We start from the raw sequence: 22,730 nt of genomic DNA, 5'->3' as shown, positions 1-22,730 counted from the left end.
AATTATCAGTTCCCTTAATTCTACTATAGAGTTTCTTATTGGAACACATCAAAAACTGAGCAGTTGTTGTGGTGAAAAACTACTATAACAACCTTAACTGTTCGCTTTCCAATTTTTTAATAAAAGAAGGAACACTGACTAGTGATACCATTATTCAATATGTGTGGGCCATTTAAACATAATACTTTCTTCTTATTGCAGAAAATGGAAGCTGGATCCAAATGATAGTCAGCGTGCTATGGCTAAATTGTACAATGCTGCAGAGCAGTGCAAACACATTTTGTCCACAATGAGTACAGCTCATTGTTTTATTGAGTCTCTGTGCGAAGGAACAGACTTCAGCTACAATGTGACGAGAGCACGATTTGAAAATTTGATTAGTGCAGCTGTGAAAATGTGCACTGCCCCCATAGAAGAAGCACTGAGCCAAGCAGGTATCGATAGCAGAGACATAAACAAGGTGAGTCATCTGGTAGAGTTACTACCATTTTACAACATCACCCTTTCTCCATCCCTTCCCCAATCCCTCATACCCTTCCGTGCCCCCAACCCTGCCTTTTACCATTCCGTTTTGCACTGTGTAACAATTCTGAGTCAGGTGTTTCTTCTTGTGATAATGCTCATGTTCTATTTCTAATTTTTATTTTCTTTTATTATACTGTATTGCTCTTCTGTGTCAGTGATTCAAGGCAGTTGAATTTTCAAGCTCTATGTCTACATACGTACTCGGCAAGCCATCTTGTGGTGCATGACAGAAGGTACCTTGTACCAACACTAATCATTTCCTTTCCTGTCCACTTGCAAATAGAGCAAGGGAAAAAGCAACTGTCTACGTGCCTCCATATGAACTGTACTATCTCTTATCTTATTGTCATGGTCCTTAAGCAAAATGTACTACATTGATGGCAGCAGAATCATTCTTCAGTCAGCAGCAAATGCTGATTCTTTGACTTTTCTCAATAGTATTTCACAAAAAGAATGTGGTCTTCCCTCCAGGGATTTCCATTTCAGTTCACGAAGCACCTTAGTAATAATCATTTGTTGATCGAACCTACTGGTAACAAACCAAGCAGCCTGCCTGTGAATTGCTTCGATGCTTCCTTTTATGCAACCTGGTGGGGATCCCAAACACTCGAGCAGTACTCAAGAATGGGTTGTACTAGTATTCTATACTTGGTCTCCTTTATGGATGAACCATACATTCCACACAATATTAGGCAAGTGTACTAGTTTCTTTGGCTCTTCATTGTATGTCACAGATGCAAGGTGGTGGTGGTGGTGGTGGTGGTGGTGGTGGTGATGATGATTTTACATTATTCTCCAGTTCTTTTCACTTACCTATGTTTCCTGTTAGGAAACACTGTGTGTGTGTGTGTGTGTGTGTGTGTGTGTGTGTGTGTGTGTGTGTGTAAATTCTCAAAATATGTGAATGCATAATGTTTGCCTAAAAGAACAGACACCACGGTGCAGAATCTGCAGCTATGAAAAATTATGTGTAAATTGAAGGGGGATAACTGCTGTCAGCTGCCGCAGGACGTTAAGTGGAATTGGTGGCGATGAGCGAGAATGTACTGGACCGAGACTCAAATCTGGGCTCTCCTGCATACTAGACAGGTGCAGTAACCACTGAACCATCCGGGACACAGTGTGAAATTTAAACTTCTGTGATTTCTCCAAATAAATGTAGGCAAATGCCAGAACGGTTCCCCTGAAAAGGATGTGGGCTATTTCGTTCCCGATACCTGCATACACTGAGCTCGTACTCTCACTTCCTTGTCATTGGTGGGCTATAAGACCCTAATCTTCACTTCTTCTTTTATTTACCATGAGTATTGCTGTCTAGTGTATACCAGCAGCAAGTGCAAGGCAAATAAATGAGAATATTAGTTCATATGTCTTAGCTGCTTCAGTTCAATTGTCAAGATTTTCAGCTCCGATTAGTCTGTCGCAAGCTGTGCTGCTGTATGTAAGAAAGCAAAATGAGTGAACTGTGGAAGCGCTCAGTATTTTTAGATATGTTGGTCACAGAATATGGGAAGTAGGCAGAACTTAAGAGCTCTTTTTTTTTTTATAGTGCATTTTGCGTGATCTCAAGTTGATTATGGTTGTGTGATGTGTCAGTATGCTCAGTCATTCTAGATGAAAACCTGTGAAGCAGTCAATCATGCGGAAATAGTGTTAGCCACCAAACCTTTTATGATCAGCTCCACTGTATGCTCTGAGGCTAGCAAACCACCTCTTGTAATTGCATAGCAGCTCATCATGGTGTGAGAAGATTATAAAGTTTCCTCAGTGCAGAAGATTTGTGAGCACGTATCGAGCCTTTGGAATACATAGAAGTCAGGGGAAGCTCATGGAGGCCAGACGGATTGAACTTTAAAAAGGTAAGTAGGTTATTAGTAAATGTTACTACATGCGACATAGGGTGAACCTTCCATCTACTAGCCACAATTACAAGAATTGTGCAATTGAACATCTCACAGACAAAGTTGTAATTGCCGCATGTGCCTTTAGAGTTGTTACCAATGCAGAATGTAAAATTTGTTAATCAAACTCTAGAACCTGACCTAATCCATTCCCTGGAATGATTTATTGCTGTGCAGGAAGGGGTCATTTCAGCCAAGCACTTAATGCAACACGTAGAGCATTTCAGAGAAGGATGACGACATATGACAATGATTGTGAGTGCTGCAGTACCAAGTGCCACAGTGGCTCTGACTCTGGTGCGTGTAGCTTTTATTCTTTTGAGGTGGAGAGCCAGTCATCAGCATAAACCACCAATACTCCAGGTTTTAGTAGACTGGATCCATAGAGCATAAGAGAGAGTGAGAGTATAACTTTGTAGTGTGAATGCAGAGTAGGTGTAAATTTAGGATTAAGAAAAAAGGAAGCACTGGGACAAGCCATGAAGGTTTAAATTGCCAGAAGTGAAAACAAGTGCAAAAAGAAGACTTCTAAGCAAATAGCAATAAGCAGCTTAGTAAGAAAGATTTGATGCCGTATCTAACACGTCAGCAACTTGCTAGTTGTTTTGGGTATAAAATTTATTTGTAATTTGTACAAACAAGTAGTGTGATATGAAAATGGTGCGTCTTGTTCGTGTGTGTGTGTGTGTGTGTGTGTGTGTGTGTGTGTGTGTAAGGGGGGGGGGTGGGGGGTGCTTGTAAAGTAGTATAACACAATATAGTTAGCCTTACTCAAATTCAAAAAAGCCATCGTATGTAGTAAAGGCAACTATTTAATATCAGAAGAATTTTTTAATTAATATTGTATTTAACGTTTCTTGCAATATAAGAGACACAGATAAATAACATGTACACTACCAGAAAAAAAACTTTAATAATTAATGTAAAGTACATTCTTTTTGAAGCATGCAGAATGTTTTTAGATCTTCACTAATTTGTCAGGTCCTTTCTCTCCTAAATTATTTCTTAATTTTGACCAAACAAGCCAGTAGGTGGAGAAGATCCTCTCAATGGATGCAGTGCTAGCAGGGCAAGAAAAGGGGCCTAATAAAGTAATTGTAAGAATTGGTTACATTTTGAATAAGTTAATAATAGGAATTTTAATTGAACTATCGTCAATGTGAAAAATAGAAAAAACAATAAAACCCACAAAAACTAAATTTGACCCACTGGGTTGGATTTTTTTTTTTTTTTTTTTTTTTTTTTAAATACCTATGTTTATCTCAACTCTTATGTATGGCCATATTATAGTAAATCTGAGCAGTGCATGGCCACAGCTATGAAAGCAGGCGAGCACGGGATGTTGTCACTGTAATAATTCAACAAGGCCAGTGCAGTGTTTTGATGTAGGTTAGCTTGTTGAAACAGTGAACTCAGCAGTACTGCATATACTAATGCAGCAAAGGGCAAGGCAGTTGTCCAAACTGACAGTGGCAGTGGATTTTTTGGATACGTGACTGATAGTGCTGCATATGCATGAATGAATGGTGCACTGCTATTGACAATAAGTACAAGTAATTCTTGTAATGGATTTATTCTTAGTCTTGCAGCCAAATTGGGGCGACAGGGTTTTGCCAAATGAGGATACCACGTGGACCTGCCAATAAAAAGTCACTGGTTTGAGGCCACAGATGGACAACAGCTCTATACACTAAGTCCCTCCCCACAATTAGTCCCAATTTGCAGTGGACTACACCAGGTTATCTCCAGTAGCATGGCTGACCACTGCTCAGAGTGCAGCAGGTATCCACACTAGGCATCTTCACATGGTAGGCATCCCCTACTGTGACTCAGCTGAGTGTCAGCCGGGGCCACACAGCATCGTCAAGAACATGCTGCAAACGCTCGGGGCAAAAGCCGCATCAGTATTGTGTGGAATGTGAGCAGCCAGCACAGTGGAATTCAGTGGCCAGCTGGCCACTGATAGTCTATCGAGCAGCTGAGATGCCTCAATGTAAGAACTTGTTAGATTTGCAGCTGCCTTTCCCTGGAACCTCTTGGGCTCCCACCTCGCCTCCGTCGCCTGTTTGCACCTTGCTGGCTCGTAGCCACTCCACCCTGCACCAGGGAACACTGTAGTTAGCACACTGGATTCATATTCAGAAGGACCAGAATTCAAATCGACATCGAGCCATCCACATTTAGGGTTGTCATAGTCCCTCTCTCTCCCCCTCTGAAATAGATATAGCATTTGCTGGGATTGTTCGTTACAGAAAAGCTTGTCCTATTTCCTTCCTCATTTTGATTATATCTGTGCTTGTGTTCTCTCTCTCTAATTACAATGAACGGTACATTGCAATCTATTATCTTCCTTTTCCTTTCTTTGTGGTTTTTGAGGAGGACAATGAGTGCTATTGCATCAGTTGTCACTTTGATTCCATACTAAACTGCAAGCACAAGGTCTCATTTCATATCAATGTGATTCAAAGGAAGAATTACACAGTAATTAAATTTCCAGGGATTTCCATGAATTTTGCCTTTAAGCAGGCAAAATATCTGCTTGCCATCTTCTTCCAGGGCAATGATGTGGAGCACATTTGGTAATGCACAATTCATCAGTTGTCATTTATAGAGTCCACTTTTCACAAATTTTTAATCCTGAAAGTGGTTCTTCATGTCAGAAGCTGACACTGGCATTGACAGACAGTCTGTCACTCCCTTGCCATTCCAAAAGCAGTTGACCTGATCTTAAACATATTTTATGTTGGCATCTTCTATACTGTTGCTGTTTTCCCCAATCCGTAAGATATGGTGTATACGACCCGGGACAACCGGGAGATCTGGGAAAAACCCGGGAATTTGTTCATCCAGGAGAAAACCAGGAAAAACCAGGGAATTTTTTAGAATTCTGGAAATTTTTCGTTGTTTTAGTTTCCAGTTAAATTTGTGTAACTTTGACTGGTAAGAACCAATACTCTAACAAAGGATATTACTGTATCCCGCTACTCCAGAATAATACTGCAGCATTAAAACATGAACGAGAGAAAAAAATGAAAATAAAACTTAAATTGCAAACGAAATGCGCCATATAAAATAACACAGTGCACGTACAAGCGTCTGTCAACAGCAAAATGTGTTAAAGGCTGTAGGAAGACTATGCAATGCTTCATAACAACGAATTGCCTGCGATGAGTGTGACGTCACAACTGTTTAAATTAGATTCATTTAAGCAGTTACAAGCGGGCTCATGCACACGCGTACGAGTAATACCTTCTCCCGCTTCTGGCTACAGGAATGTGGCTGTTGGCTGTGCAAGCAGCAGTAGCAGCAACCAGCCACATGGGGTACCTGGAAAAATTTTACTGGCGCGCCCAAGCTGCCACATTCACGGGTGCGCAGCAGTCCTGGATCTAGTGGAGGGGGGGGCGGCAAACAGTTGTATCTGAACCAGGCAACAATTGCGGGGGGAGAGGGCAGATTCATATTCTTCAGGGGGAAAAAACCTTCTTTTACAAAGCACCTAGCATCCAGCGCACGTCGGTCTGTCGATTGTTCATATGATTTTGAAATGCACCTCTGCTGGTTTTTGGACATTTTTGAACACATTCTAAGTTGATTTTCGAATGCGTGCATAGTGTACGTGATATCTCTGCCAGGGGAATCCTCATCACATCTAGACATGAACTTTCCTCCAGACAAAACGGGACGGGGCTATACGAGCTGAGCGGAATAAAGCCGAACCGGTGAATGCCAACTGCTGCTTGTTTATGTGGTTGATTTGGTTTGCAAATGTTCAGCGTTGTTATAATTACTAGCAAAATCCATAGATTCAGATTACCAGAGTTGAAATAAATGACTAACAGGAATAACAGGTAAGAAAGATTATGTATTATCTTCTCGGTGTATCCAAGAAAGTGAATTTTGACGGCAAATTTTTGGCCACATCGCTACATTAGACAGGGCCAGTTGTAGTCACGAGCTAGCAGCTGCTTAAGTTCCATTCTGGGAGTAGTGCGGAAAATGCATTGTACGAACACATACTAACACCTAACCGGAGAATAATCGTTGGATAACTAAACCAGTGATTGTGGCAGGGTTAGTAAAGTTAAACGGAGAATGAGTTTTGACAGTAGTAGGAATAGTTACAGAGTTAGTGATGACAAGATTGATTGTTAGTACGAGGAAGGAGAAGAAATGGGGACATCACACAAATTATGGAAGAATATGACGATTCCAAATTCATACAAAAATTTTATTCTCGTGCATGAAACTGGAGCATATGAATGAAATTTGAAACTAGTTCCTAACATAAAGCTATTTGATTGTAGTAGGAAAATAGATATTTTGTGTTGCTACTTCATGAATTATATTGCTGTAATATAAAAATGATCATTATTGCCAAAACAGTCTTCCTTATTTGGTGTGTGTTACAATTGCTGCAGTATTGGAATGGCCTGTTTCGTTTTATCCAGGAAACAGTGACAAAATAGATGTAGTTAGATTGAGAAACCACACCATTCTTGGGTGCTATTTGTATTAACAGCTTTTTCAGTATTAGATGACATTTCGATTTATCATGTAGCAAAATGTTTGACAAACTTTGATGAGGTAATAGCTCTTTCGCAGAAGGGAAAGCACACCATGTAAAGCTGTAGCAAGATTAGAGAGAAAAATCACTAGGACCTAAGGATTGAAGAAATGTGTACTGTCTTGCATGTCTCTTGTCTTTACTGGTTTTAGGTATCCTATATTTAATTTTATGTCACACAGAAGAGCAAGTTATTAGCTAATAGGTAATAAAGAGTCCTGATTTTGTGAAGAGTTCTTGTTCTCCTGGTTACAAATAATCCCATCCAGTATTAATTGCGTGTTTTTTAAAAATAAGAGGGGCAGAATGTCAAACCGGCTGACTGGGAGAAGGAGAGACACTACAGGAATTTTAATTTCCACAGTCCTGAAATAGTTTGATGGGATTCGTTACAAAATATACACCTTTGAGTTACACAGAGTGAAATACAGTGATGTGTGGTATAAGAATGTTGTTTGAAGAGGCGTGGCACTGCACTTCGGCACACTTAAGACCAAATAACATCTCTTACATTTCCTCTCAGATATATGTTTTATGTATCAGACTCTTCAGAAAGATGTGTGCTACAAAATGAACTTTTTTGAAATTTATTTTTTTTTTTTTTTTTATATATATATATATGTGTGCAGAGCAGTCTGAGCTATAGTGGAGGGTCTCCACGTGACACGTGTTTACGTTTAGTGATTTTTGTGTTTCCTCTTCGTTTACTGCTCTCACGTCAAATGAAAACTAGACGGATTTCTGTGGTTGGGAGCTATCAAGTGAATTAAAATACATTCACATAATTATGGTGGGCTAAAATGTGTTACTAGTATCAGAATTTATTTTATTTCCACCTTTCTGACAGTCAAGCATTAATCACCTTGCAGAACAGTGTAGTTATTTTTGTCGGTTTTCTAAAGAAATTTGGCTTTTATTAAGCTTTCCTGCTGAGGCAGTAAATTTATTTGACACACAGTGTTTAATTCCACTCCATTGGCTAGTTTCAACTGTTCACTGCATTTCAAGTGCACGATTCCATCTTCTAGCACGTACAGAATTATGCCATAATAAAGATCCAAACATGAGATAATACAGTACCGGTACTCCAAGAAAATTTGCATCCTGAAAACCACACTGAAAAGCTTAATATGAGGTTGAGGCCTACATCATTGGGAATCTGGACATGCGAATGTGCGCTTTAAGTCAAACTATGCTTTTTAGTATGGTTCACGAACTTCAGATGCTCTTGATGTGTCCTCTGATGTCCTGTTTCTCTTATGACATAATGTAAGAAAGATCTTTTAATGTTTTACATGTACGAAGATACGGGCTTCCTACGTCACCGTAGCTGTGCAAGCGTGGTGACGCCTCTTATCTGGTGCTCTCTGGCAACTGCTGAAATGAATCTATTTTTAACAGGTCGCAGGAAAATATTGAGAATTTCAGTTCGAAAAGCGAAATTTTCAAAGTAAATTTCCTTTTACGCAAAAGGAACTATGTGCAAGAATGTACAATGAATTTCTTAAATCGCAGAGTGTTTGCTCTCATTTAAAAATCAACTCTTTGATGACGAGCCATTTAGAAGAATTTTGAGCCCAGAAGAGCAGAGATTTATGTCGGTATTAAAAATTTTACTGGCGTATTTGTGTGATGTATCTTAAAGTGGAACATGCACTAAACAGATCAACATTATATGTGAAAGCTTAGCTTCTCCTATAGCTTATTAATATTCGAGACAAGTATTCTATGTGAAAGCTTTGCTTTTCGTGTAGCAACACTATGGATATTAACTTAAGCCATCAACTTTTCCTTTGGTGGAATTCGAATTTATACTTTCTTAATACAAAAATATGCAGCATACATGTTGCTGCCCATCAAAGATCTTCCCAGAACGTGTTTTTTCCCCCTGAGTGTCATTTTCTAAAGTGCTGAGAAATTCTATGCTGCTGTATAAAACCATATCCGTTCAAAGGATTGATAAGTTTTACAGTTCTGACGGAAAGTATAATGTCACTTAACAGGGAAAAAGTGTATTTTCACACGGGAGAAAATGTGTTTTTCACCGGGAGATCCAGGAATTTTTTCTCCTTGTCCCCGTATACACCCTGTACGAGATGTGTGTGTTCCATAATTGTTCTATTCCAATGTTATAAGACTTATTCCACTGTCTACAGTAGATACCCTGTGGAAAGTTTGCTGTGTGAATGCCATGACATGTATCAAAATGGTCATGTGCACTGATGTACATCCAGCACACATTGACACTGATATAAAGGAAAATTGGCTGCTCTTTTGGCTAGGCCATGTACCTTTTGTAGCTCATACAGTATATTCTGTATATTGTGTCTTTTGTGATGTACGTAGATTGCTGGGCTTCGTTTAGAAGGAAGATATCAACTCAAACTAACATTTATTTGTCTTGTAAAGTAGTTTTTTCCGTCAGATTTATACCTTTTGTGTTTATATTTTGAGATGTCTTACACATGAAGCTGTTCTCATCCTTATTGGTAACAGGTATAGTTAATTTGAAATAAATATGTGATTGACTGTTCAGTGAGTCAAAATATGGGGAAGAGGCATCATACAATTGTTGTTCTTTGTTGCACTGCACATGCTTATTGTGATGCTGTCTCTAGAGAGCATGAGGATTTATAAGTGATACCATACTGCAAATTGTATAGCATTGCTGCTGTTCCTCCATTGACTCACTTGTGAAGCACAAAGCTGTTTCTGTCAAACAAAGTGTGCTACTTAAATATCATTTCACCTCTGTTATGATCTCTTCAGATACTAGTGTCTCCGTTTTCTTGTAATGAAGACGAAATACAAATTGAAGCAAACCGTTCTCTTATTTTTGTACAGCAAGTAAATGAACAATCTCTCATCATCCATTTGCACTTTTTGTACATCATCCACCTTTAATATACGTCCATGGTTCTGCCCGAGATTTTGTATAATGTTTGTATGAGATTTGTCTTAGTGGATGGCGCGCTATTGTTTTCCAACATTTGTATACAAGAATTCGTTTCCTGATGGATGCATCATTGTAGCACCTGGTTATTGAAATATATTGTTCTGCGTCAGTTTTGGGACAGAATGATCCATAAAGTGAAACAGCATGACTCTGTTATAGTTATGCTAAATAGCTTACAAATTACTGACAGATTGCTACTTACCGTAAGCATTGTGGCCTGAGATGCTGGAAATGGTGGCTGTGAGTGTGTGTGTGTGTGTGTGTGTGTGTGTGTGTGTGTGTGTGTGTGTGTGTGTGTGTGTTTTGCCTTTTACTTATGAAGCTGTGGCCAAAAGCTATAAGTGAGTGTCTTTTAATTGTGTTGTCTGCAACTTGTTGTTTCTTCTTCACAGTAAGTAGCAATCTGTCTTTTCCTACATTGCTGATATTCTTTTCTGGAGTTTCCATTGTTTGATTACAAATTACTGAATTGTTTAAGAATTACTATATTGACCAGAGTAAGATTTATGTTACTCGTTACATAAGCTCCCTCTTGTATGTCTATTTAACTTTTCAGACCTTCTCTTATTTCTACTAATGTTATGAGTGTACTACAGAATTCTGAAATATTTCTTTTAGGTGCTCCTGTGCGGTGGATCTGCGAAAATCCCAATAATTCAGCAATCTGTCTCTGAAATGTTTCCCAATTCAGAGTTATTATGTAGTGTAAATCCTGATGAACTGATTGCCCTGGGTGCTGCGAAGCATGGTAGTTATCTGAAAGAACCATTTGACCCAGGTTGTGATCATCTATCATATGATATCCCAGTTGCAACAAAATCAATTTTTATGAAGGTAAGGAACTCAGTTAGTGTAGTTCTGATTTAGTCCTATATCATCACATGATCTCCTTGTGAAGATCACCAGTTAGGAACTTCTTGAGTGGTTTTGAATGGTTGGTGTGCGTAAATACTTTTGTTATTATAGATTGCAGCAATCAGTCATCCTTTTTAAATTTTATTATACAGATCTAGATTTCGTGGGTGAAGCCCGATCAACAGGGACTTACATCCTTTGAGTGAAAATAACAGTGCATTGAGAATGGCTAGCTTCTAGCCGAAATGTAGTTCTGCATAATAAAATTTAAAAAGGATGACCAATTGGTGCAGTCTATAATTTACAAGTTAATATAACAGTCCCTGAGTGCAACTGCTTTCCGAATGTAAGGTAACCTGATTATTATTATTATTATTATTATTATTATTTCCTGTGTTGGTGTTAGTTCAGATCATGTTAAGCTTTGTTGGCAGTGAGCTTCATTTTCTTCTTTTCTCAAAATTTCTTCATTCAGTTTCTTCCAATTTTGTTGTTATAAAAATTAATTTCCACACAGTTGTGGAAATTAAAATTAAACTCCAGTTAGCAGCAACATAGAGTGGTTGATATAATGCTTGCAGGCTTCTTCCTTGTTATACTTTCCGTTTCCTGATAACAGCTGTTTTTCAGATATTAGCATGCTTCACCAAAACCAGTTTCAGATTCAGGATAAGTTGTATAATTTAAATGAAAACGGTGATCCATTTAACATAAACTGAATTTTAAAACTATTGCTCTGGTTCATCATGTAAAGAACATACTGAATTTTTTTCTTTAAGTCAGATAATTTCGAAAGCGTTACGGAGATGATAGATAAACTCCAGTGGAAGACTCTGCAAGAGAGACGCTCAGTAGCTCGGTACAGGCTTTTGTTGAAGTTTCGAGAACAAACCTTCACCAAGGAGTCAAAAAGTATATTGCTCCCTCCTACGTATATCTCGCGAGGAGACCATGAGGATAAAATCAGAGAGATTAGAGCCCACACAGTTGCATACTAACAATCTTTCTTTCCACGAACAATAAGAGACTGGAATGGAAGGGAGAACCCGATAGAGGTACTCAAGGTACCCCCCGCCACACACAATCAGGTGTCTTGCAGAGTATGGATGTAGATGTAGATATTACTATATAACTAATTCCTTGAATATAATAGAGGGAAACATTCCACGTGGGAAAAATATATTTAAAAACAAAGATGATGTGACTTACCAAACGAAAGCACTGGCACGTCAATACACACACAAACAAACACAAACATGCACACAAAATTCTAGCTTTCGCAACCAGCGGTTGCTTCGTCAGGAAAGAGGGAAGGAGAGGGAAAGACGAAAGGATGTGGGTTTTAAGGGAGAGGGTAAGGAGTCATTCCAATCCCAGGAACGGAAAGACTTACCTTAGGGGGAAAAAAAGGACAGGCACACACTCGCGCACACACACACACACACATATATCCATCCGCACATACACAGTCACAAAACTGTGTGACTGTGTATGTGCGGGTGGATATGTGTGTGTGTGCGCGAGTGTATACCCCTTTCTTCCCCCTAAGGTAAGTTTTTCCGCTCCCGGGATTGGAATGACTCCTTACCCTCTCCCTTAAAACCCACATCCTTTCGTCTTTCCCTCTCCTTCCCTCTTTCCTGACGAAGCAACCGTTGGTTGCGAAAGCTAGAATTTTGTGTACATGTTTGTGTTTGTTTGTGTGTCTATCGACGTGCCAGCGCTTTCGTTTGGTAAGTCACATCATCTTTGTTTTTAAATATAACTAATTCCTTGATGTGATAACAATCCATTTTTATATTTCAAGAAGAAAACTTAAGTTCACATTGTCATAAACAAGGGTATTTCATATAAGAAGGTAAAAAGCTAATAATTATAGTGGAAAACTAGTTGAAATGGAATTGTTGAAATTTACATCACATAAAGAACTTAAACTTTGGGATTAAAGACCACTCGATGAAAAGCAGAAGTGTTGGGATGTTGACAGGCACAGACAAAAGAAAGAACACTTGCAGACTTTTGTAGTTATCCATTGAAGAGTTAGAGTATAACACACACACACACACACACACACACACACACACACACACACAAAATAGACTAATGGTGCCAATGCTGTTTTGCGGCAGATGCAGTGGTTGTGATGGGGGTAGAACGTGCTGGGTGCTTGGATTGGGCCTTGGTCTGCCATAGGGATATAATCCCTGTGTCATGGGGTTGGGAGTTAGGGTTGGCATAGGGATGGGCTGGGCTGTTCTGTAGTTTGGGTGAGCGACAGAACACCACTTTAGGAGGGATGGGAAGGATCTCTGGTAGGATGTCCCTCATTTCAGAGCAGGATGAGATATAATCATAGCCCTGGCGATGGATATGGTTCCATTGTTCCAGCCAGGGTGATGCAGGTTCACAAGGAAAGTGCTGCTTTGTAACTGACTTGTAGGGATTGTGGTAGGATTGGGGTTGTGTGAGGCAATGGCACAGTAAATATGTTTGTGGACTAGGTTTGGGGATGGGGGTTGTATCATGTGTCTGTGAAAACCTTTGTGAAGGCTTCAGCATGTTGAGCAAGGGGGTTCTCACCACTGCAGATATGTCATCCTTGGGTGGCTACGCAGCATGCGAGGGATTTTTTCTTGTGGAAGGGATAGCAGCTGTTGAAATACAAGTATCGTTGGTGGTTAGTGAGTTTAATGTGGACAGAAGTGTGGATGGAGCCATCAGAGAGGTGGATGTCAGCATGCAGGAAGGGTACACGTTTGGTAGAGAAGGACCAGGTGAAACGTAGGGGAGGAAAAGGCGTTGAGGTTGTGAAGGAATGTAGATAAGTTTCAGCCCCACCCCCACCCCACTGATCCTAGTCAATGAACAGATTTCCAGTGCCATATCCTCACACACCCTCAATCCTTCCACCACCCCAAAAATCAGTTACAAAGAACCGCCCCCTTTGTCACCCAGTATCACCTTGGACTGGAACAACTGAAATATACCTTTCCCCGGTGCTTTGATTATCTCTCATCCTACGCTGAAATGAGGGACATTCTATCCAAGATCTTTCCTACCCCTCCTAAAGTAGTGTTCTGTCACCTATCCACCCTACACAGCATGCTAGTCCATCCCTATGCCACTCCCAACCACTTGACACAGGGATTACATCTGTGTAGCAGACAAAGCTGCAAAACCTGCCCAATCCATCCACCCTGCACCACCTCCTCCAGTCCTGTCACAGGCATTTCCTACCCCATCAGAAGCCAGGCAACCTGTGAAAGTAGCCATTACTCTGCTCCAAACGCAGGACAATCCTTTATGTCAGTATGACTACCAAGCAATAGTTGCAGATGAGTCATCTTGAAAACACATCATCCAGTCCCATAATCATCCTGGCTTCATTATTTGGTAACCCACTGCCCCTGCACACTTCAACTAACATGCCCCAGGCGGCTCAGAATTCTTCCATGAGTTCGTGCATGGTGCTCACAGGGCCCCAAGTTATTGCAGACCATTCTTCCTTCCTGGGCTGCATTTCCTTCCCCGTGTCCTTTCACTGCCTTCTCTCCTTCCCCGCTGCCACCTCCTCCCCCTTCCTCGATTATCTTATTTACGTCGACCTGGCTATCCATCTGGTTTCCTGTATTCCTTGCAGTTTTGTTTCCCTCGCTTTTTCTCTTTCATCGTTTTTGGCGTTATTGGTCCCTCTTTGTGGTTTGACCCCACTTCTAAATTTTCTTATATGAATGTGTAGTGTCTGTTCTTTTGAAGCAACAGACACCACACAGATCCCACAGCTGTGAACACTATATGTAAATGGAAGGGGACATTAAGTGGAATCGGCGGCATCGAGGGAAAATGTGTACTGGATCGGTATTTGAGCCCGGGATCTCCTGCTTACTAGGGAGGTGCGATAACCATTGCGACATCCGGGACACAGCATTATCGCAACTGCGTGAACTACTTTGGTACGTCTCACGTCCAATCCACACTCCCGCCAAGTGGTACCTATCAGCAGTCCCTGTCAATTATACTCCTGTCGCTACTCAGTTTCCCACAGGAGGTCAGATGTATTTCGTGCATTCACACTGAAGAAAGTGGATCCATTGCCCATCCAGACTTACGTGAATGCGTAGTGTTTGTTCCTTCAAAAGAACACACACCACGTAGCTACTGCAACTGTGAACACTATTTGTAAATGGAAGAGCGGTCACTGCTGTCAGCTACACAGGGACATTAAGATGATTCCACTTAATATCCCACTGCAGCTGACTGCAGTTATCCTCCTTCCATTTACATCTAAATTTTCTGTTTGTAGTGTGAGCCATTTGGGAAAGAACTCCCTCCTTAGTGTCTATGGCATGGATTCCTCTGCCCACTTCCCTCCTCTCTTCCCTCCCTGCCGTAGCCCCCCTCCACTTCGATCACCAGCACGTCTAGCCAGCGCGTGTGGTGGGACTGTTATGTACCCATCTGACTGACCCCCTTGACAACACAGGACACACTTCTGATGCCTGAGCTGTTGCCTCCTCATATGTGCCTAGGAGTGGTTGCTTGTTATTCTGGAGAATCAGAACTCACTGCTATGGCCACCATACCAGATGTTTCTTGTTATGGCTGGGTGGCGTCCATGGGGCGAGCCCCTAATCGAAGTGAGTGGTATCGAGGTGAATACTTTGCACAAGAGGCATATCGAGCTCCAAAAACCTGGCCGTTCTCCTATGGCCGTCTCTTAAAGTGGTAATGTATCATTGAATGCTGCTTCTTATGATTCTGCCACCTTCCCTTCCCTGGCCACACCCTGGGAGGAGGTCCAGGCTCGCCGGCTTGGACTGAAACACCTTCCCTGCTACTGGGTCTGTACTAGGATGGACAGGGACACATTCACCCCCACAAATCCGCTATTTTTTGTGGAAAATGCAGTTGGGTTCCCTGTCGATCAAAGGTTCTTCTTCCACCCAATCTGCAGCTATTCTTGCTTGTGATCATCTTGGCAATGTCCCGCTGTCTGTTACACATCACCAGTCTCTGAATATGGTCCAAGGAGTCATTTTCCATGGGGGCCTCATCCTTCAAACTGATGAGGAACTGCAGGCTAATCTGGAACAATGGTGTGTTCATTTTGTTTAATATGTGCAGAAAGCTCGTAAAAATGCCCACACCAATATCGCCGCCTTTATTCTGGCTTTTTGGGGAAATACCCTCTCAAGAGGTCAAGGTTATGTGAGATTGGTGTGACGTGAACCTGAATGGCCTGCCACCCACGAGTTGCTTTTGGTTCTTGGGTTTCAGTCACATGCCTTCCCAATGTACAGCAGACCCTCTATGTGGTGGCTGTGGCCACCCACTTCATGGGGGGAGCCCCTGTGTTCTGCTACCCGTGTCCGTAAATTGTCATGACCATCACACTTCGTGCTCACTAGATTGCCCAGCTTACAAGAAAGAAAGGAAGATACAAGACTATAAGTTCCTGGATCGACGATGTGTTGTTGTCTTCAACTTTTGCCTCTGTTATATCCTTTCGCCCTCTTATGTCTCTCTTATCAGAGTCCTGCCCCTCTGCTTAGCCCCTCCCCTGTGGTTCTCACGCTCTGCCTTCTGGGTGCCACTCCACCTCCTCGGTCATAGAAGTGCCTCCCTTCTTCAGCAGCCAAGAGCGACGGGTGTCCCTCCCGTGAGCCCTCCTATCAGCATCAGCTACCACAACTCGGCTACAGGGCATAGAGTCTGTGTGCCCCAAGGTTGCCTCCTCTTTCTCAGTTCTGGATCTTTCAAATTGTGCTCTCCCTCTGTGCTCTGCCCTCCTCAACCTATGAAAGAGAAGAAGAGAAAACACAAATACCAGGACAAGGCCCCCTCCTACAATGTCTCCTGTAGGTGTCATCTCCCCCGCTCACAACCTGAGTCTGACATTTAATTTATGTGACGTGACTGGCTCCAGCCCATTTAACTCCCATTTCGATACCTGCTCAGTGAGGAACTGTAACGAATACTACCTTCACCTCCCAGAGTTGCAATCCCGTATTGCCTTTCACTCGTCAGCTTGTGTTGTTCTTGAGGAATCTCATTTTACTAATGCTCACTCACTGTCCCTTACTGAGTTCTGTGCTTTCTGTCAGAACCAGGTTGGCCCATTGAGGGCTTCTGAGGGTGTCTGCATGTTGGTCTGTATGGATATTGTTAGTACATGGGTCTCATTCATACCACATTGGAAGCGGTTGCTGTTTGGGTCCACTTGGACTCTGCCATCACAGTTTGCAATCTCTATCTCGCTCCCTGCCAGGCCACCTATATCTGCTGCCCTAAATGCTCTCCGGCAACTCACCCCTCCCTTCCTCCTCCTCCTTGGGATTTTAGTGCCTATCACCCTTTGTGGGGCAGTGCTTCTTCATCTAGTCAGGGGTTCCTCCTCGACCAGTTTCTTGCAGACCATGACCTGTGTCATCTTCATGATGGTTCCCCTACTCTTTTAGTGCTGCATGTGGCACCTCTGCCACTGATTTCCTCTCTTCCCCTCTCCTCCTTCGTTCCTGGTCGCCACATGATGACCTCTGTGTAGTGACCATTTCCCGTTGGTTCTCTCATTCCCTCCCCACCTCCTGATGACCAGGTTTCCCTGCTGAGATTTCTGTCATTGTCCTCTGTATACCTCCCGTGTCGTGTTTCCACCTTCTTTGTCAGGTTGTCGTCCGTGATGTGTCAGATGAGAGAGTCTGTGCTGCGGGCATTGCTGTTCCCACTTGATGGGCACCAGTCACCATTGGCCAGTTCCATGGCAGAGCATGGCTATTGCCACCACTGTTTGCAATTGTTGTAGCACCTTGCAACATCTGAAGCGGCACCTGTCCTCCGTATTACCTTTGCGCCAAAGCCCGTTACTTACACAACCTGAGCAAATGGGTGTTTTGGGAATGCTCTCTGTACCCTCTGTGTTCTTCTGGCTCTTCATCGTGGGTGTGGGCTACACACCGCACCCTTCAAGGTTATCAGTGGCAGCCTTCCATTCCGTCCTTGCCCTTAAAGTTGGCCTTTCTACAGATCCATCATATTTAGCTCTGAGGCATTTTCTCCTCTCAGTGGAGAGACTATTGAGGTTTCTGTCCTTAAGCCTAGCAAGGATATATAATCCCTTGATAGTTACCGGCCCAGCAGTCTGACCAGTGTCCCCTGCAAGTTACTAGAATGGATGGTGGCTCGTCAGCTCAATTGGGTCCTTGAATCTTGGAACATTTTATCTCCCCACCAGTGCTAGTTTTGGGAGAGATGGTCTCATCTGCTTCGATTGGAAGCCACAGTTCTGGAGGCCTTTTCTGAGTGCATTCATCTTGTTGCAGTTTTCTTCAATCTTCATAAGGCCTCTGACACAGGTTGGTGCCATCACATCATCCTTACTCTCCATGAGTGGGATCTTAGGGCCTCCCTCCTGATTTTTATTCGTTAGTTCCTGTCCCACTGGTCATTCAGAGTCCGTGTGGACACTGTTCTCAGCTCTCTGCGGACTCAGGAGAATGGCGTTCCACTGGTCTCAATATAAGGTGTCTTTCTTGTAATTGCTATTAATGGACTTGTGGCTTCTGCCAGACCATTGCTCACCCCTGTCCTTCATGTGGACGTTTTCTGTATTTGGGCTAACTCCCCCTCAGTGGCCTCTGCAGAATGACAGTTGCTGTGGGCCATCCAGTGTGCTTTCATATGGACACACCTACATGGTTTTCAATTATCTCTCCTTAAGTCAAGGGTGGTGCATTCCTGTCATCCTACTATGGTCCGTCGTGATCCAGAACTCTACATCGATGTACAACACCTGACCATGGTCCCCCAGTTCCATTTCTCGAGTCTTCTTTACGATAACGAGCTTACTTGGTTGCCCCATAGTCATCATCTGAAGGTTGGCTCTTTTCGTAAACTCAGTGTTCTTCGCTTACTTGCCCATGCCTTTTGTGGCATTGATTGTTTTATCCTTCTCCGCCTTTACTAGGCATTAGTTCTGTCTTGTCAGGACTATGGTTGTCAAGCTTACGGATCAACTGCCCCTTCCATGGTGCTCCACTTGGACCCGGTTCACTGCCGTGGTATCCATTTAGCCACTGGTGTCTTTCGCATTAGCTCTGTCGATAGTTTTCTGGTTGATGCTGGGATCCCTCCCCTTTCGATTTGGCAGTCCCAGCCCCTGGTTTCCTATGCCGTCACTATCTGCTCTTACCCTGCTCATCCTTCTTATTCTGTTCGTTTCACTGAATCAGGCAGTCGCCCGCCCTCGGGTGGGTTTGCAGGTTGGGCTCCATCTCGCTTCGCTCCACTGTAACTTCCATCTCCCCTCCTTGTCTTCTTCTCCATGTTTCCTCGTGACCACACCCCCTTGGTTAGTTCCTCTGTCATGGATTCAGATGAATCTCTTCCAGGGACTGAAAGCCTCCATCATTCCAGTGGTGTCTGACTGTTTGTTCTGAAGGCTCTTATGGGTGTTTCAGGATGCCATGGTTTTTTACACAGATGGCTCTAAATCCACTGATCATATTGGATATGCCTTCACATCTTTTTTGACACTGAATACCATCTCTTGACTGCCAAGTATGGAATGTTTACTGCAGAATTGATGGCCACCTATTAGGTCCTCTGCTTTATTAAATGGTCCTCCCTCAGCCGAGTTTTGTTATGTAAGGACTGAAAGAGTGGCCTTCAGGCTATTGGTCGGTGTTTTTCCTGCCACCTCTTGGTCTCTGCCATCCCCAATCTTCTCGTGATCATGGTGATGCTACTAATTTGGTTGATTTTCGTTGGGTTCCTGGCAACATAGTTATCCCGAGTAATAAGCTTGCTTATCATTTGGCTGGGTGGCCGTGGGGGGGGGGAGACACTACGTACACACATAAGTACACATAACAATATCCAAATTGGAGGAAAATTGCAATATATGAAAGAAAATTACACTTTATAAAATATGGGGCAACTTGTACAGTACATGACATATGAACACTTTCTTACCTCTGTCACAACCAAATTAACTCAGTGTAGAAAGACATAGCATTTTGTTTATAATATTTAAACATTTTGTCAAAAACCAATATTGTCAATACTGCACAAAATGCTGGTGCTGCAATCTGCATTCAAGTTGATTCAGAACTACACGTGATGAGACCTTTCAATGCTTAGATAATATTTTTTTGTATTTGAACCCCTTTTCTTCCACCAACTTTGAGGACTCTTTGCTCGGAGAATAAGTACGGCATGTTGCTGTGGGGATATCAATTTCACACAGAATATGAGAGAAAGAAACATCACAAATATCATTATCAGGCCAATAGGAGGACGGTGATGCATGACCTTACTGTAACATATCCTTCACAAATAACCTTCTCAACAATTCCCAAATACCAAGAAGAGTCTCATGCACATGCAGTATAGCAGTTGGGCTGCACAGTGCATTCTGGCCTTAGTGGCAGAAGTGCATCTGAGAAATCATCCACAATACTAAAATCTGTATCACAGCTCAGCCTTTTTGCTCCAATCTTGGTTGGTGATATAGGTACAATGTGATGCATAGATCGTGTTCCAGCAATTGTTTTTGCACTTGGGAAGTGCTGAGAAAGGTAATGTCTTGCTTGTACCATTTCATTTTTTGAAACAAAGAGAATTGAAATGCCTTGCAGGTTCTCATGACAGAATTCAAATACCTGTGAAGCTGTAAGTATTTGATCTTTACAAACTCTTTGCAAACTTGTTTTTGTGACAAGTCTTTCAACACTGCCACCAGTACAATCACAGGGAGATTTGCCATGGCGGGTAGCAAAAAATGACCCGCTGCACTTTACGTTGAAGTTGTGTTCGTGGTAGCAGATATTTCTGAAATCCTTACAATTTTTGTATTGTGTAGTACAACCATCAGTGAAATATTCAACATACACAAGATGAATTTCAGGAAATTCACACTTAAAAAAAATTCAATACAGTTTCTGAGGCTGGTAAACCAAGGCAACATCATGTTCTAGGTCATCAGAAACAATACAAATACTTTTTGCATGCAACTGTTTGTCCTTTTTGTAATATACGTGGACAGTGTGAAGAGTGCAGCTGCCATTGATCCAATGGTACCCCTGTACTTCATCTTTAACAACAAAATTGAGAGTTTCACTGAAATCTATGAAAGTTAACACTGATGCTTCTTCATTTTCATATAATCAGACTGTGATTGAGAAATAAGAGTGTGGAGTAATTTTTCAGTTTTCTTAGTTTGTCGCAGGATTCTGATAGAGAAGTGATGTGAACAGTTAGTCATTCTACGAGTTGATACCCATAGACTGTACTGAACCATCTCATCAGGAGCATAGTCTTCTATTTCATTTTCGAGGTGAGTTTGAAGCAATGAACTGGTGGGGCATTTTTCACACAGATGAAGCATAAAGACTCTGTTATTGATATCACATGTTATTATTTTAATTAGATCTTGGTATGTTTCCTAATAGAAATGGAATTTAGAAGCAATTTAACATTTTGGTGGTAAATGCACACACATACGGTATGTGTTCCTGATGATCCTGCAAGCATACATTGTTTTGGTCGAAGAGAAGCAAATTTTGAGAATCATACTTTGCTTTCAGGATAGTTTTTTTTTTTTAAATAGAGAGAATACAGCAAATTTTCTTATGTAGAGAGAATCTGTGCAGGTACTTGTCTTTGTGTTTAAAACACACACACACACACGAAACACTTAAATCACAGTATGAATGACCATTGCTTTGCCATAATAAAAGCTCTTATTCTTCACTAGTCAGTTCATTCACACAAGTCAGGGCATTATCGAATATATCTTGCAGATACTGTCCAAGAAAAGACTGCCTACTTGTACTTTCCATAATGCTTCAGTCATAATACCAATATTTGTCGTAAATAATTCAAAAGATGATTGGTGTAACCTAAAAAGTAATTAATTAATGAAAAATCATTCTATCCCATTGTTTCATTACAAAAGTATTTCACATTATTATTGTAACATTAGGGGACTTACTTTTGTTTTGTAATGAATAGTTAAAAACTGCAACAATCGAATTTTTAACCAATAATTGTCTCTGTGTACAGCTCGGTACAAGAGCTCAGAACTGCATGCTCAGTGGACACGTGACCCAAAATCAATGGAACTGGATGATGCAATACATATAGTGGCAGTAAAACGGTGTTCTCTGATATGATTTGTTCCCAGGGAAATCCAGTGTAGCCAACTCCAGCAATTTAGTGGTGACATGGTAGTCATCAATTAGCAACTTAAGTATTTCTTTTACAGTAATGTTGTTTTTTACACTTCGCATTATTTCTACAAACTGATTCGTTTTGCGTGACATAATGGAATATGTAGTGTGTTCATGGTGTTTGTAAATTTTTCAAAAGTATCTGTGAGGAGGCAATACCTTAAAAAAAAACTATAATGTCCATGCATGGATTTTGTTTAGAAGAAATTATTTACAATTTTTTCTGAGATGTAGATGATGGATATGTACTACAGGAAACATGACTATAAAAATATAAACATTCCTCCTTAACCCTTTAACTGCTCTGGACATGTTAATGCGTGTGCCTTTGTACCTGTCCGTGTGTGCTCTGAACGTGTTTACACGCGCCACCAGTCCTTCTATCTGGTACTGTGAACGTGTCTACGCGTAGACATGTTCAGAGTACCAGGTAGGAGGACTGGTGGTGCGCATAAACACGTCCAGAGCAGTTAAAGGCTTAACTAAAAAAAAATACCAAGTTTCCACTGCAAAAACTGTACAAACTATTGCATTTTTAAATTATAAAGGAGCTCGTTTATGAAAGCCTGAATTCCTGAATCTATACAACTTCTTTTTGTGATAAGTGAAAAAGTAATTTACCTACAACATTTACATTTTGAAAATGTGAATATATCTAGGTAAACTTCTGCTACCCAAAATTTCAAGGATTTGCTTGA

General features: G+C 41.5%; 1 protein-coding gene across 5 annotated transcripts in view; it reads left to right on the top strand.

The window, feature by feature from the left end:
- LOC126470826 (heat shock 70 kDa protein 14-like) overlaps positions 1–22,730 on the top strand; it is a 605,676-nt gene that overhangs the window by 168,764 nt on the left and 414,182 nt on the right. Inside the window, exons 6-7 of one of the 5 annotated variants that reach the window (XM_050098837.1) lie at positions 202–460; positions 10,568–10,783. The exons of the other annotated variants lie outside the window; for them this stretch is intronic. Of the exons in view, the coding sequence (XP_049954794.1) occupies positions 202–460; positions 10,568–10,783 (475 nt within the window). The remainder of the gene's footprint in view (positions 1–201; positions 461–10,567; positions 10,784–22,730) is intronic. 5 annotated transcript variants of the gene reach the window in all.

Source organism: Schistocerca serialis, chromosome 3 (genome assembly GCF_023864345.2).
Source record: "Schistocerca serialis cubense isolate TAMUIC-IGC-003099 chromosome 3, iqSchSeri2.2, whole genome shotgun sequence".
NCBI lineage: Eukaryota > Metazoa > Arthropoda > Insecta > Orthoptera > Acrididae > Schistocerca > Schistocerca serialis.
This window is presented reverse-complemented; position numbering and strand designations above follow the sequence as displayed.